Consider the following 12,196-nt stretch of genomic DNA (forward strand, 5'->3'; position numbering starts at 1 on the left):
GGAAGAACGTAAAAAGCGCTTGCGTCAACTTCTGGAAAAAGAAAACTTTTTTCTCTTCAATTATCTTATTTGCACATTTTGCGAAACTAATTTTTGTCTTGCCATGGATATTTTTGCGACAATTATGGAAATATTATCTGGAAAACAAATTGCATTTATTACCTTCTTATCTTTCAGTAGTATGACAAATAAATTTTTCTATTGCTGTTTGATATCTGTTATCATAATTTCATATAATAACCAAAAGAAAAGTATAATAAAAATTTAAGAGCAGAAAATAGAAATCTTGAATAAAATATGGATAGGAAGGAAATATAATAGAATTGAAATTTTTCTCGGCATCTTTTTTCATCGAAATAATCCATTACTTCAACTTTCGTGAAAAGATGAAATCTTTCGGCAAACGCTACTACAGAATACAACAAATGCTGTTAATCATACTTGGTTTATGGCCGTATAATAATACAATGTATCGATGTATTCAAAGAATATTTATCTCCATTCTGATTTTATTTTCCATACTTCTACAGGTATTCTTACTTTTATTCTTTTTTAATTTTAATCTTAAGAATATTATATTTGAGTAACTTGAATATAAAACTTTTATATAATAACAAATAACAAAAACCCCTTTGGATAAAATATTGCACACTAAACTTACATAAAAGATTTAAAATAAACTTTCCAAATAACCTATAATAATATAAAAATATAATAATTAACAAATATGAATATAATAGAATAAATGTTAAGATGTATGTTAAGATGTCAATAAAATACATTATTACAGGTAGGAAAGATTATAACGAGCACATCTAATTTAGATAACCTTCTTCAAGTTTTATCATTTGCTGTACCTTGTTTAGTAGTCACTACAAAATATGCTACATTCTGTATAAAATCTGAAGATGTAAGTTTTTTTATATTATTTTGTGAATTGTTTTACATCATATTTAAATTTTTTTACATCATATTTATTTCAAATATTATAAATGTTGTATATTTTTTGTAATATGCTTTTAATGCAATTAAGATATTTTATAAAAAGATATTTAAAATTTTTATTTTGTACATAATTGTATTTTAAGTATTTTCACATTATATTTATTTTTACTTTTATTTAAAAAATAAAAATATGTGTATCAAAATTCATATAATGATATATATAAAAATTATTATTAACAATAGATGAAGAAATTAATAGATGAAATAAACTATCATTGGAATTCAATGAAATGTAAAGAGGAATTAAAAATTTTACAACAATATTCCTACATCACAAAATTGTTGACTATTATGGCAACAGGTGCATATATGTATATATGTATATATAATTTTTTAACATATTGATAGTTATACAAACATTGAAGTTAGATATTTTTGTAACTTCAATTTTATTATTAGGTGTTGGAATTAATTCGTAGCGTTTTACAAGTGATGGGAAGTACTTTCATTAATGTATTTTTTAATGCTCATGTGAAATAAATAACATTCTTTCATTAAAAACGCTACGAATTAATTCCAACACCTAATAGCATTTTTTATTAAAAACTTTAAAGCTGAGTTATTTCACCTTTTGATAAACTTCAGCTCACTGTCTTACTATTTTATACTTTTATGCTCTTACTCTTTTATTCTTTCTCTTTTATTCTTTCTCTTATTGTTTATTCAGAAGATTAATTACCACATAGTTTATCCGAAAATAGAACAATCGATCTTAATTGAAATATATGTTACTATAAATATATTACTATAAGTAAATATATATTACTGTAAATAATAATTTATTTTTATGTCTTAATCAATGTTTTTAGGTTCTCTATATTTAAGTCTATGCTTATTTTTAATGGTACAAATATTACCCAAATTCCTTGATATAGTGATACCCTTGAACGAATCACGTCCACTTAAACTTTTGGGTTTAGCAACGTTTTTTTTTGATCAAGAAAAGTACTTCATACCAATATTTATACATATGACCATAGCACTTTTGGTAGAAGCGACTACGATACTAGCTACAGAAACAATGAGCCTGGTATATATACAACATATTTGTGGACTATTCAAAATTACTAGGTAATAATCGAGACAAAGAATTATGTCGATATATTTAAACATTTAATTTTGCAACTAAAACATAACGTATATCAAAATACATTTTAATTATATTTATTATATGTCAATTTTACGTTTTCGTATTTCTCATTTTATATGTATAATTATTAGCATACATACTTTACTATTGTAGTTTACGCATAAAGCATGCATTTGACTGCGAAATACAAATCTCTGCAGAAAAACACAAAATATATTACACAAATATAATCAACGCAGTAATCAGTCACAATAGAGCTATTGAGTACGTAGCAATACTATATGCTACATTTTGAAAATTGTAAAAGAAAATTGGAGTAAATGAACTTCAAATTGAAAATTTAATTGTAGTGAAATAATCACACACTCAGTATGAACGATATATTATTATAAATACATTACATGAGAATGTTATTAATTTTGAACTATTATTAAAGGTTCTTTGATTTTTTTAATTCCTGTCTCGAAATATCTTTCTTTTTCTTACTTGTATTGGGTACGTCTTCTCTAAGTATCAACATGTTTCGCGTAAGTGTTAATTATATGTTACAGAATTGAGAATCTTTTTTTCATAAAAATAAGCTACTTTTTATAAAAAAGAATTCGTTATTAATTTCAAAAAATAATTTGTTATTACGGTTACTTAAAAAGTAAAAGTTTATTACTTTTTTCGTTACTTTTTTTATATTACTAAAGTAAGACATCTTAAAATTATATTATTTAATAATCAAGATTAAATGTAAGAATTCTAATATTAATACTTAAAACTCTATGCTAATCTCTATATAGCAAACTTTTTTTATATTAAAATTTATTTTAATATGTATATAGGGTATCCTACGTACTGTGATCACGATTTTTCCGGCACTTCCGATGATCTGACAAAAATTAGATTGGATAAAAGTTAATCAGTTTTCAATCGGCTACAAATTGCAATATTAAAAAATGTGCGAAATACTTTTTTTTTAGGAAAAAAGTTAAGGTCATCCTAATTTTTTTAAAGGGCACTACATATTTTTTACTTCATAATATTGTAATTAGTGTCAAGACGAGTTCAATGACCTGCTATACTATGACCTTGAGATGACCTTACATTCAGACGTGAAGAACAAACGTAGCCATTTCGGAATTCGTAATATTCCCGAATATAGTTTATACGTGTATGTAGTATGTATATAGAAAAAAATATCACTTGTAATATAGCATAGCTCAAACGCTTCAATAGTTTTTGTGTTCAGTCTTAATTTGTTATTAGAGCAAATTATAGTTCAGTCTCACTTTATCGAAAATGTATTCCTATAATAAAAAAGTTGATATACTGTTAATATTTGGTGAATGTAAAAGGAATGCACGTGATGCTGCAATTCTGTATAAGGTATTGACAGAGACATCACCCGTATGCAACAATGTTTTATAACATTGAAAAGAATTTGAGAAATTATGGAGAATTTGAAAAGAAGAAAAGGAACAAACCGCATTTAAGTACAACTGCAATACTCTTAGACAATACTCTTATGATCTTAGCATATTTAAAAGAACATCCGCACCCTTCTATTCATGCAGTTGCTACTGAAACTGGTTTATCTAAGAGTTCTGTTCATAAGATGGTAAAAAAGAATCCTTATCATCCTTACAAAATGACCAAAGTATAACATTTGCGTATATAACTGATTCACAACGTCGTCTAAATTTTATAACATGATTGTCACGTACGAAAGTAATCCTGAAAAAAATTACAAAATATCTTATGGACAGATGAATGTAAGTTCTCAAATGGTGTAATTAATCGTCATAATTATCATTTTTGGTCGAAGGATAATCCCTTATTGATTCCGATAATTTTCAACATAAAGTTACAGTGAATGTTTGGTGTAGTCTAGTATACGGTCATCTGGTTGAACCTTATTTTTATGAACAGAATTTGACAGCCCAAGCTTGCTTAAATTTTCTTCGTTCTCAACTTCCAACATTGTTGTAAGTGCTTTTGAATGATATTGCAACGTATTTATTTCCAACAAGATGGTTATCCATCTCATAACGCTCGGATTGTTGTTCAATATGTAAATTCAAAATACGGAGAACATTGGTTAGTCACTTACGGACCAATTGCTTGGCCACCTCAGTCTCCCGATTTGTTCCACTAGATTTTTTGAGGTCATTTGCAATCAATAGTCTACGTAGTACCAATTCAAAATATGAAACATTTAAAGCAGCGAATTCATAGCATGCGAAGAAATTCGCCGTGACAGCCTTATAGGAGCAACTAATGGAAATTTATTACATAGAGCAGAATTGTGCCTACAAGAAAATGAACTATAATTCGAACACTTATTGTAATTACATAATTTCTTCCATTAAATTTGTTATAATTTTTGTTCTACTTTTTTGTTATGCTACTATTTTTATATATAATTTGTTGTTTTGTATGTAGTTTCATTTAAAAAACAAGAATCCATGTCTGTGAAAAAGTAGCAGATACAAAAATCTTTTTCTACTGTAGAATAGTTCATAAAAAAATTTAATACAAATAAAATAATTTTTACGAAAACGTTTCCATTTATTAATCCCACAACTATAAGATCATCTCAAGGTCATAGTATAGCAGATCATTGAACTTGTCTTGACACCAGTTACAATATTATGAAATAAAAAAGTAGTGTCATTTAAAAAAATTAGGGTGACCTTGATTTTTTTCCTAAAAAAGAGTATTTTGCACATTTTTAATATTGCAATTTGTAGCCGATTGAAAACTGATTAACTTTTATCCAAACTACTTTTTGTCAGATCATCGGAAGTGCCGGAAAAAACATCACAGTTATGTGGACACCCTATATATATATATATATATAATGCTGTTACTATTATTGTTATTTTTTTGATAATAATAATTACTTTTTTAAAAATTATATTAGGTGTTGGAATTAATTCGTAGCGTTTTACAAGTGATGGGAAGTACTTTCATTAATGTATTTTTTAATGCTCATGTGAAATAAATAACATTCTTTCATTAAAAAACGCTACGAATTAATTCCAACACCTAATACAATATTTAATTTGTTTATATATATATATATATATATGTATATTAAAACAAATTAAATATTATATAATTTTTAAAAAAGTAACTATTATTATCATTAAAAAAATTATTATTATTAAAAAAAATAACAATAATAGTAACAGCATTACACATAACGTTACTTGAGTTATATTTTTCAATCCTGATGGTTACAATGTATATATAATATTATTGCATTATATTGACAAAATGATAAAATCATATTTTATTGCATATTATAAGTATATTTTTATCGCAAAAATTTGAGTTTTTCCAAGGACATGCATTGTTGAATATAATACGGGAAATTGAAATTTTATGTGATATAAAGCATTTTTTTGTGCATATTAGCTTTTTCAAGCAGGATTCAAGAAAGAAATTGAAGAGTTTTTTCTGATTGCAATATTTGTCATCGTTCACTTTACTTACATGTTTACGACCAATCTTTTGGCGCAGATGGTAACAAACTGCAGTGCTGACATATTTTACAAAATGTATGCTATTTCAAATACTTTTTTATTTTTTAATAATTTTTCTTTAGATTTTTTTTTAGATTTTTGCAACAATTTTGTATTATTGAATATAATTTTTGAATATAATTTTTGTAGTAAAAAAATACATACATGAAATTTTAGAATAATTATACATGATCTTTCTTGCATACTTATCAAAAATCAAATTTACAATTATTAATTGTATTTATATTGAATAAAATATTTCTATTATAAATATGACACATTAAACATGTTTAGAAAATAAAACCATCTAAATCTTATTATCTAGATGCGAATTACCTTGGTATTCCGTTCCTATTCCACTACAAAAACTACTACAGTTTATGATGCAAAGAAGCATAAAAAATTCCAAATTTATAATGTGTAGTGTATTCTCTGGATCACTTGAATCTTTTGCTTCGGTAAGTGTTATATCAAAAGCAAATATAATAAAATATAATGTAATGAAATAATAGCAGACTTCAAATGTAATAACATATTCAATTAATTTTAAACTACATCTCTCCATAATTTACTTAAATATTTATAATTTGTGTATAATAACTATGTTACAATAACTATGTTATACAAGAAATTAAACTGTAATATATAAACAATGCCTTTAAATTGGCATAAATTTCATTTTTAAAAGAAATAGAAAAAATATTAGGTGTTGGAATTAATTCGTAGCGTTTTACAAGTGATGGGAAGTACTTTCATTAATGTATTTTTTAATGCTCATGTGAAATAAATAACATTCTTTCATTAAAAACGCTACGAATTAATTCCAACACCTAATATATATAATTAATAGTTTATTTAGAATCAAATGTAAATTAAATTAAATTTGCTAATAAAAAATTAACGTCGCAAATAATATAGTACACACTTTTCAATGCTGAATATTTGCTTACTATTAAAACTAGACGCATAAATTAATGTATCCATGGCATTGAAAAAATTAATATAACAAATTTATAAATAGGATTAATTTTAATTAATAATTTATATTTTAGCTCGTGAGCTGTTCTTTATCTTATTTTACAATTTTTTTATCAATGCATTAATGTTATTATGGGTAATATATGCAAATGAATATTTCCTTCAAAATCACTATACTGGTTGATCATCAAAATATGATATCACATGCAACGAAAAATTATAATTCACGTAGAGATATGATCAAATCAATATTTTAAGTTCATGTAGTATGATTACAATAAATATATTGTTTGTCAAACCGCATAAATATCATTTTAATTCGTAAAACACTACACATTGTTTCTTTTCCGTTTTTTACGTAGATGTGATATATAAATTTACGATTTATTCTTGAAACCAAATGTAAAATTTGACTTATCTATGTACTTATCTATGCACACATATATACGTATGTAAAAAAATATCGAAAAAACATACACCAAAAGTATAAGATTCTGAAATAAAATATAGATGAAATGAATTTGTACCGATTTTACATTTACAATAAATACCAGCGTTTACCTTTTTCATTTTATCTGGGGAATGCAGTTTTCATGTTGTTATTTATTCATCAACTAATATCATTAAAAGTAATATAAAAAATGTGAAAAAAAGATTTCAGATGTTTTTGAATAAAAAAAAACAAAAGGGAAGGAAATTGTTTTAAGATTGTATCACTTTTCAGAGCATTAGACAAAAAGAAAAATAATGAAATATATTGATCATTTTTATTAAAATAATATTAATGCTTCTGGCTGAGCAAATATTATTACATTATCTTAGCATTTTTTTATCAGAGTTATATAATATATTAAAATTAATGTTCTACATGAAATGAAAATATAAATACAGTTAAAATTGTCTTAAGTACAGTTTTAAAATGTCATAAACCAACCATAGAGTCGTATTAACATCTTAATACAATATATTACTTAAAATGGTCTTGAAATAAGAATCGACTATGAATATCGGTCTTAAATTAGTATGTCTATATATTAGTTGTATGCACGTCTAAAAAAAGTACCACGACGTCTCATGTCTCGAATAGAACTGATGAGACAATGAAAATGGTATTGTAATTGCGCTTGTGTCAATCGAATATAAGAAGCAACGGTAAAAGAAAGAAAATACTGGTTATACATACTTTGCAAGTAGTAACATATTAGGTTTCCCATACTTATGACTACTTTAGTCAGATGTATAAGATAAAACTATAATTTGAGCCAGTTATTTAACACAATTTCGTAATTTTTTGATATTACAGAATTTTGTAATTTTGACATTAATGTAATATTTGCATAATATTTGCAAGCAAAAAAAAACGTAGAAAATGTAAAATTATAATAGAATATGTTAATCAAGTATAGAAAAGATATTTCTAGAAAAAATTGTAGCACAGATGTATTGTGGCATTTGTACTGAAATGACTTGTACGGCAGACAGTTATTACATTATTAATCGGAACCTATTGCTATGTATCGGTTTGTGGCCATATCAAAGATTTGCTTTCAGATGTATTCTAATAATATTGATGATCATAATACTTACGTCTAGCATAGTATTTCAGGTATGATAATCTTTTCAAATTTTATGTCTTTTATTATTTCCGAACTATTGTTATTTGATATAAAAATTAATAAAACGAGAAATCGAGTAAAAATTGAACGCATAATGAATTTTAATTAACAAATAGTATTAATTTAAATAAATTCTTTGTAAGGAAATTCTAATGACATAAAATTCTGATGAATTCAGTGATACTTAGAATGGCCATATTTGTATGTAGTAAACAATTTCTTTGAAGTCATTACAAAGTTATTCTAATTAAAAAGTCATTAATATAACGAAATTAATTAATCAAATTTATTAAAAGTTAAATATCTGCAAAAAAGTAATGCTTTCAGTTTGCAACCCTTTTCACGAAAGAATACAACATGGAGCTTCTTTTGAAAATCCTTGCATATAGTGTCCCATGGCTGAGTTATATATTGAGATATAATATTCATTGGTTAAATATGAAAAAAGTAAATGTATTTAATATTATTATATAATATTTTTAAAAATATTTTAAAGATATTTTTTAGAAAAAACAATGAATAATTATCTTACGAGTGTAGATGCGAGACCTCATAGAACGAATACGTTTGGACTGGAATGAATTAAACAATGCACATGAACTTGAAATAATAAAAAAATATTCAGCTATTGGAAGACTTATCACATTATTTACGATATGTAAGCAACATCCCAAATAATTTTTCAATGCTAGTTTCAGTTATAATTTAGAATTAGTTTTATTGTTACAGTGTTCGTCTATTTGGCTATTTTTAGCTTCATTTTAACACAGCTTCTATTAAATTTTGTTCTGGACATCACAACAGCTACAAACGAATCTCGTATACGGCATCTTTCAGCCGAGATCGAGGTTTTTATAGATCAACAAAAGTATTTTACTCCGCTTTTGTTATATTTGTTCCTTATCGTACTGTGTGGCATAACTACAGTAATAGCCATGGAAACACTTTGCATGTCATATACACAACACGCATGTGGATTATTCGAAATAGCGAAGTAAATATAGCGTTGTAATCCATTAAATAGGAGATTCTTACGCATTTTTTTCTGTTTCAAATTGTTGTAATTCGGGTTTTAATTAAAATTTTTAAGTCGTAATTGATATTGTAGAATATAAAAAAGTTGCTCTTTCCAGAAATCTAATTGACGATGAAATTGAATGTCTGGAATAAAGATTCAAAGGGTTGAAAGTAGAATAAAATAACGATCTTTGTTTACTGACAAGTATTTAATTAATTAATGATTTTGTTTAGTGAAATATATCGATATAATTATTATTTAATGTTGATATATAATAATTAATTATGTTTCTACTAAAAAATAAAATTATTAGTTAATTACTTGTCAGTAAATAACAGAATTCACTTATTTTTTTTATCTTCATTTTCCTAGCTTCTATCTTCATTTTTATCAAAGAACAAATAATTATGATAGAAAAACGCATAGATTGCCTAGTACCTATCTAAGAGCTAAGAAGCGAATCAACTTATTTTGATAATTTTTATAAATTTCTCTACTTTTCAGTTGTCGTATAAAGCAAGCTTTGCACAAAGGTATGGCACGAGACGTAATATCTGTTACTGAAAAAAATTCAATAATATGCCAAGAAATAATCAGTGCAGTTGATATACACAGGAAAGCAATCGAGTCTGTAATTCTCATTAATTTAATCAATGACAATTTTTTTTATTTTATAATGTGATTTTTTTTTTAAATTATTCACTCCTCAATAAACTTGCATTAATATATTATTAATATACAATCCAAAATTTCAAGCACAAAAAATTTTCGTATGTACGCGTAATTATCGACAATAGTCACTTATATTGTATATTTATCCTGCGCATGTCCTTATTCAAGGTTTATCGAAATGACGAAAGTGAATTTTGAGTGGATGTATTTTATTGCAATACCATTCTCCGTACTAACGCTAAGCATTAATCTTTATCGCGTGAGTTACTTTTGATACATTCTTATCAATGATGCTGAGTAATTAACAAATCTTAGTTGGGTATTGTAAACACGACACTTGCATATACTATCATATGCGTAAGTAAGCTCTGCATTTCTCACAAAGTAAAACTGATCGTCTATGTGATCACAGCTTTCTCGACTAATAATGACCGAGGCATATGGGGATCTAATAACAACTCTTCTATTTGTTCTTGGCCAATTTTGGTACTTGTTTTTCTGCAATTATATCGGACAAGAGGTGATCGATCATAGCAGCGATATTTTTTATAAAACGTGAGCTTATTTATAGATATATACCGTAATACATTAAAGAACAGTTTTTATTTCAAATTTGTTTCAATCTTACAACTTTTACGCTCTTCTAATAACATATTACGTAGATACAACATACAATGGTACATGGCGCCGTTGAAAGTGCAAAAGTTATTATTGTTTATAATGCGAAAAAGCATGAGATGTTGCACGCTCATGATTGGCGGCTTGTTCATTCCATCGTTAGAAGGATTCGCTACGGTAAAGTAATACTAATAATAATTTGTCGAATATTTTTAGTTTAGATAATCAAGAATACAATTTCCACGTTTTAGCTTATAAGCATGTCACTTTCGTATTTTATGGTAATTTATTCCATTCAGTGAGTGTGCTCGTAAAATAAAATGTACCATTAGTCGAACATATAGTTTATCATAATCCAGTAATTCTGGTATGCTTATGTTGCAAATGTTAATGTAATAAATTAATAATACACGAAAACAATTTTTAAGATTATATCTATTATACATATGAATAAAAATAAAATTTTACGGAATTTATTAATATATATTTTATAGAACCATGCATAATGCAAATATAAAAAAAAAGATTAATGCAATATTAGTCAGCAGGATACGCAATATTAACAATCGAACTATATTTCTAAAATAAGAAAAATGTTATTTCACTATATCATACATTTTTTATGAGGTTTGTAAAATTAATGTATCTTAAGAAAAAAAAAGATTTATTATTATATAATAATATTATTGTCATTATTCAAAATATCTACTTAGAAAGTGTATTTATATTTCGATAATTTAGTAAATGAATACTATATATACAACGCACATTTTTCACGATATAGTGAGTTTTAAGTGTAATTACGTTACAGTGCAAATAATAATAAACATTGCATCAATAGTTATGACAGCTTACTAATTTAGGATTTCGATGTAATCCAAAATAAGTCCTCACAGCACTTATAATATAATCTTCATAATACTCGTACACAGATCGTAGTTTCCAATAATTATTACATTATGATATTTCTCGTTAATTTTGAATGATATCAGCACACATTATTTCAATACGCAAGAAAAGTACTATAATGCTCCGCGTCTCGAATTGAAATGAAGAGACGTCTGAAACGTATGAAAGTGACGTTACAACTGCGCTTGCGCCGATCGAACGTAGGAAAGGAATATCAAATATATACACAGAGAAAAACATATTTGGCATACAAATAATAACGTTCACTCGAACATTATGAACAGACACTGGTCAAATATACTCTGAAACTATAATTTGCATGATTATAGTACCGATAGTAATCGATAGATATTCTATTGTAATTTTTCGTACAAGTTCAATACTTTATTTAAATATGTACAAATAGCGAATTATAAATTACAAATATAATCAAGCGTATGCCAAATTTACGAAATAATTCGTGGAAAGAAATTTGGCATAAACGCGTTATGACGCTTGATTGAGATGGCAAGATTGCTCAATGAACAGTTATTATACGATTAATCGAATTTTATTTTTATAACGATAATAATTGTATCTATAATATTTTAAGTATAATTATTACTTTTTTATATCTCTTATTAGTTTTCTTTATATATATATATATATATATATATATATATATATATATATATATATATATATATATACAGTTTAATAACAAAATTAGTAAAACAAAGTACATTAAAAGACATTATTATATAATTATTGTCACTAAAAAAATATTTCCTTTTTA

At 25.5% G+C, this 12,196-nt stretch overlaps 2 protein-coding genes across 5 annotated transcripts; both read left to right on the forward strand.

The window, feature by feature from the left end:
- Positions 1-350: 350 nt before the first annotated feature.
- LOC147910241 (uncharacterized) lies at positions 351-7,275 on the forward strand. Its single transcript, XM_087404339.1, has 9 exons — positions 351-530; positions 791-910; positions 1,189-1,306; positions 1,815-2,076; positions 2,249-2,359; positions 2,532-2,622; positions 5,504-5,646; positions 5,936-6,068; positions 6,663-7,275. Exons 1-9 carry the CDS (start codon positions 387-389, stop codon positions 6,711-6,713), a joined length of 1,173 nt encoding a protein of 390 aa, XP_087260465.1. The 5' UTR covers positions 351-386; the 3' UTR covers positions 6,714-7,275.
- Positions 7,276-7,908: 633 nt separating this feature from the next.
- LOC147910242 (uncharacterized) lies at positions 7,909-11,353 on the forward strand. Of its 4 annotated transcripts, XM_087404275.1 has the most exons (10): positions 8,120-8,194; positions 8,348-8,405; positions 8,520-8,651; positions 8,745-8,862; positions 8,934-9,198; positions 9,727-9,849; positions 10,063-10,153; positions 10,307-10,449; positions 10,557-10,689; positions 10,764-10,985. In XM_087404275.1, exons 3-10 carry the CDS (start codon positions 8,562-8,564, stop codon positions 10,812-10,814), a joined length of 1,014 nt encoding a protein of 337 aa, XP_087260401.1. In that variant the 5' UTR covers positions 8,120-8,194; positions 8,348-8,405; positions 8,520-8,561; the 3' UTR covers positions 10,815-10,985. The 4 variants fall into 4 exon arrangements, with proteins under 4 accessions (XP_087260400.1, XP_087260399.1, XP_087260403.1 ...); XM_087404274.1 differs by lacking the exons at positions 8,348-8,405; positions 10,764-10,985 and adding an exon at positions 11,007-11,353 and having other exon boundaries at positions 7,909-8,194; positions 8,532-8,651; XM_087404273.1 differs by lacking the exon at positions 8,348-8,405 and having other exon boundaries at positions 7,909-8,194; positions 8,532-8,651.
- Positions 11,354-12,196: the final 843 nt, after the last annotated feature.

Source organism: Acromyrmex echinatior, chromosome 3, assembly GCF_024713525.1.
Source record: "Acromyrmex echinatior isolate Ae372 chromosome 3, ASM2471352v2, whole genome shotgun sequence".
Taxonomy (NCBI): Eukaryota; Metazoa; Arthropoda; class Insecta; order Hymenoptera; family Formicidae; genus Acromyrmex; species Acromyrmex echinatior.

Excerpts from the sequence above, each read along its gene's own strand:
- LOC147910241 (XM_087404339.1), top strand. The coding sequence starts at position 387 with ATGAAATCTTTCGGCAAACGCTACTACAGAATACAACAAATGCTGTTA. Across the intron at positions 2,077-2,248 it reads GGACTATTCAAAATTACTAG|TTTACGCATAAAGCATGCAT; the intron begins GTAATAATCGAG and ends TTACTATTGTAG. Across the intron at positions 2,623-5,503 it reads TAAGTATCAACATGTTTCGC|CTTTTTCAAGCAGGATTCAA; the intron begins GTAAGTGTTAAT and ends TGTGCATATTAG.
- LOC147910242 (XM_087404273.1), top strand. The coding sequence starts at position 8,027 with ATGTATTGTGGCATTTGTACTGAAATGACTTGTACGGCAGACAGTTAT. Across the intron at positions 9,850-10,062 it reads ATACACAGGAAAGCAATCGA|GTTTATCGAAATGACGAAAG; the intron begins GTCTGTAATTCT and ends TCCTTATTCAAG. Across the intron at positions 10,154-10,306 it reads TAAGCATTAATCTTTATCGC|CTTTCTCGACTAATAATGAC; the intron begins GTGAGTTACTTT and ends ATGTGATCACAG.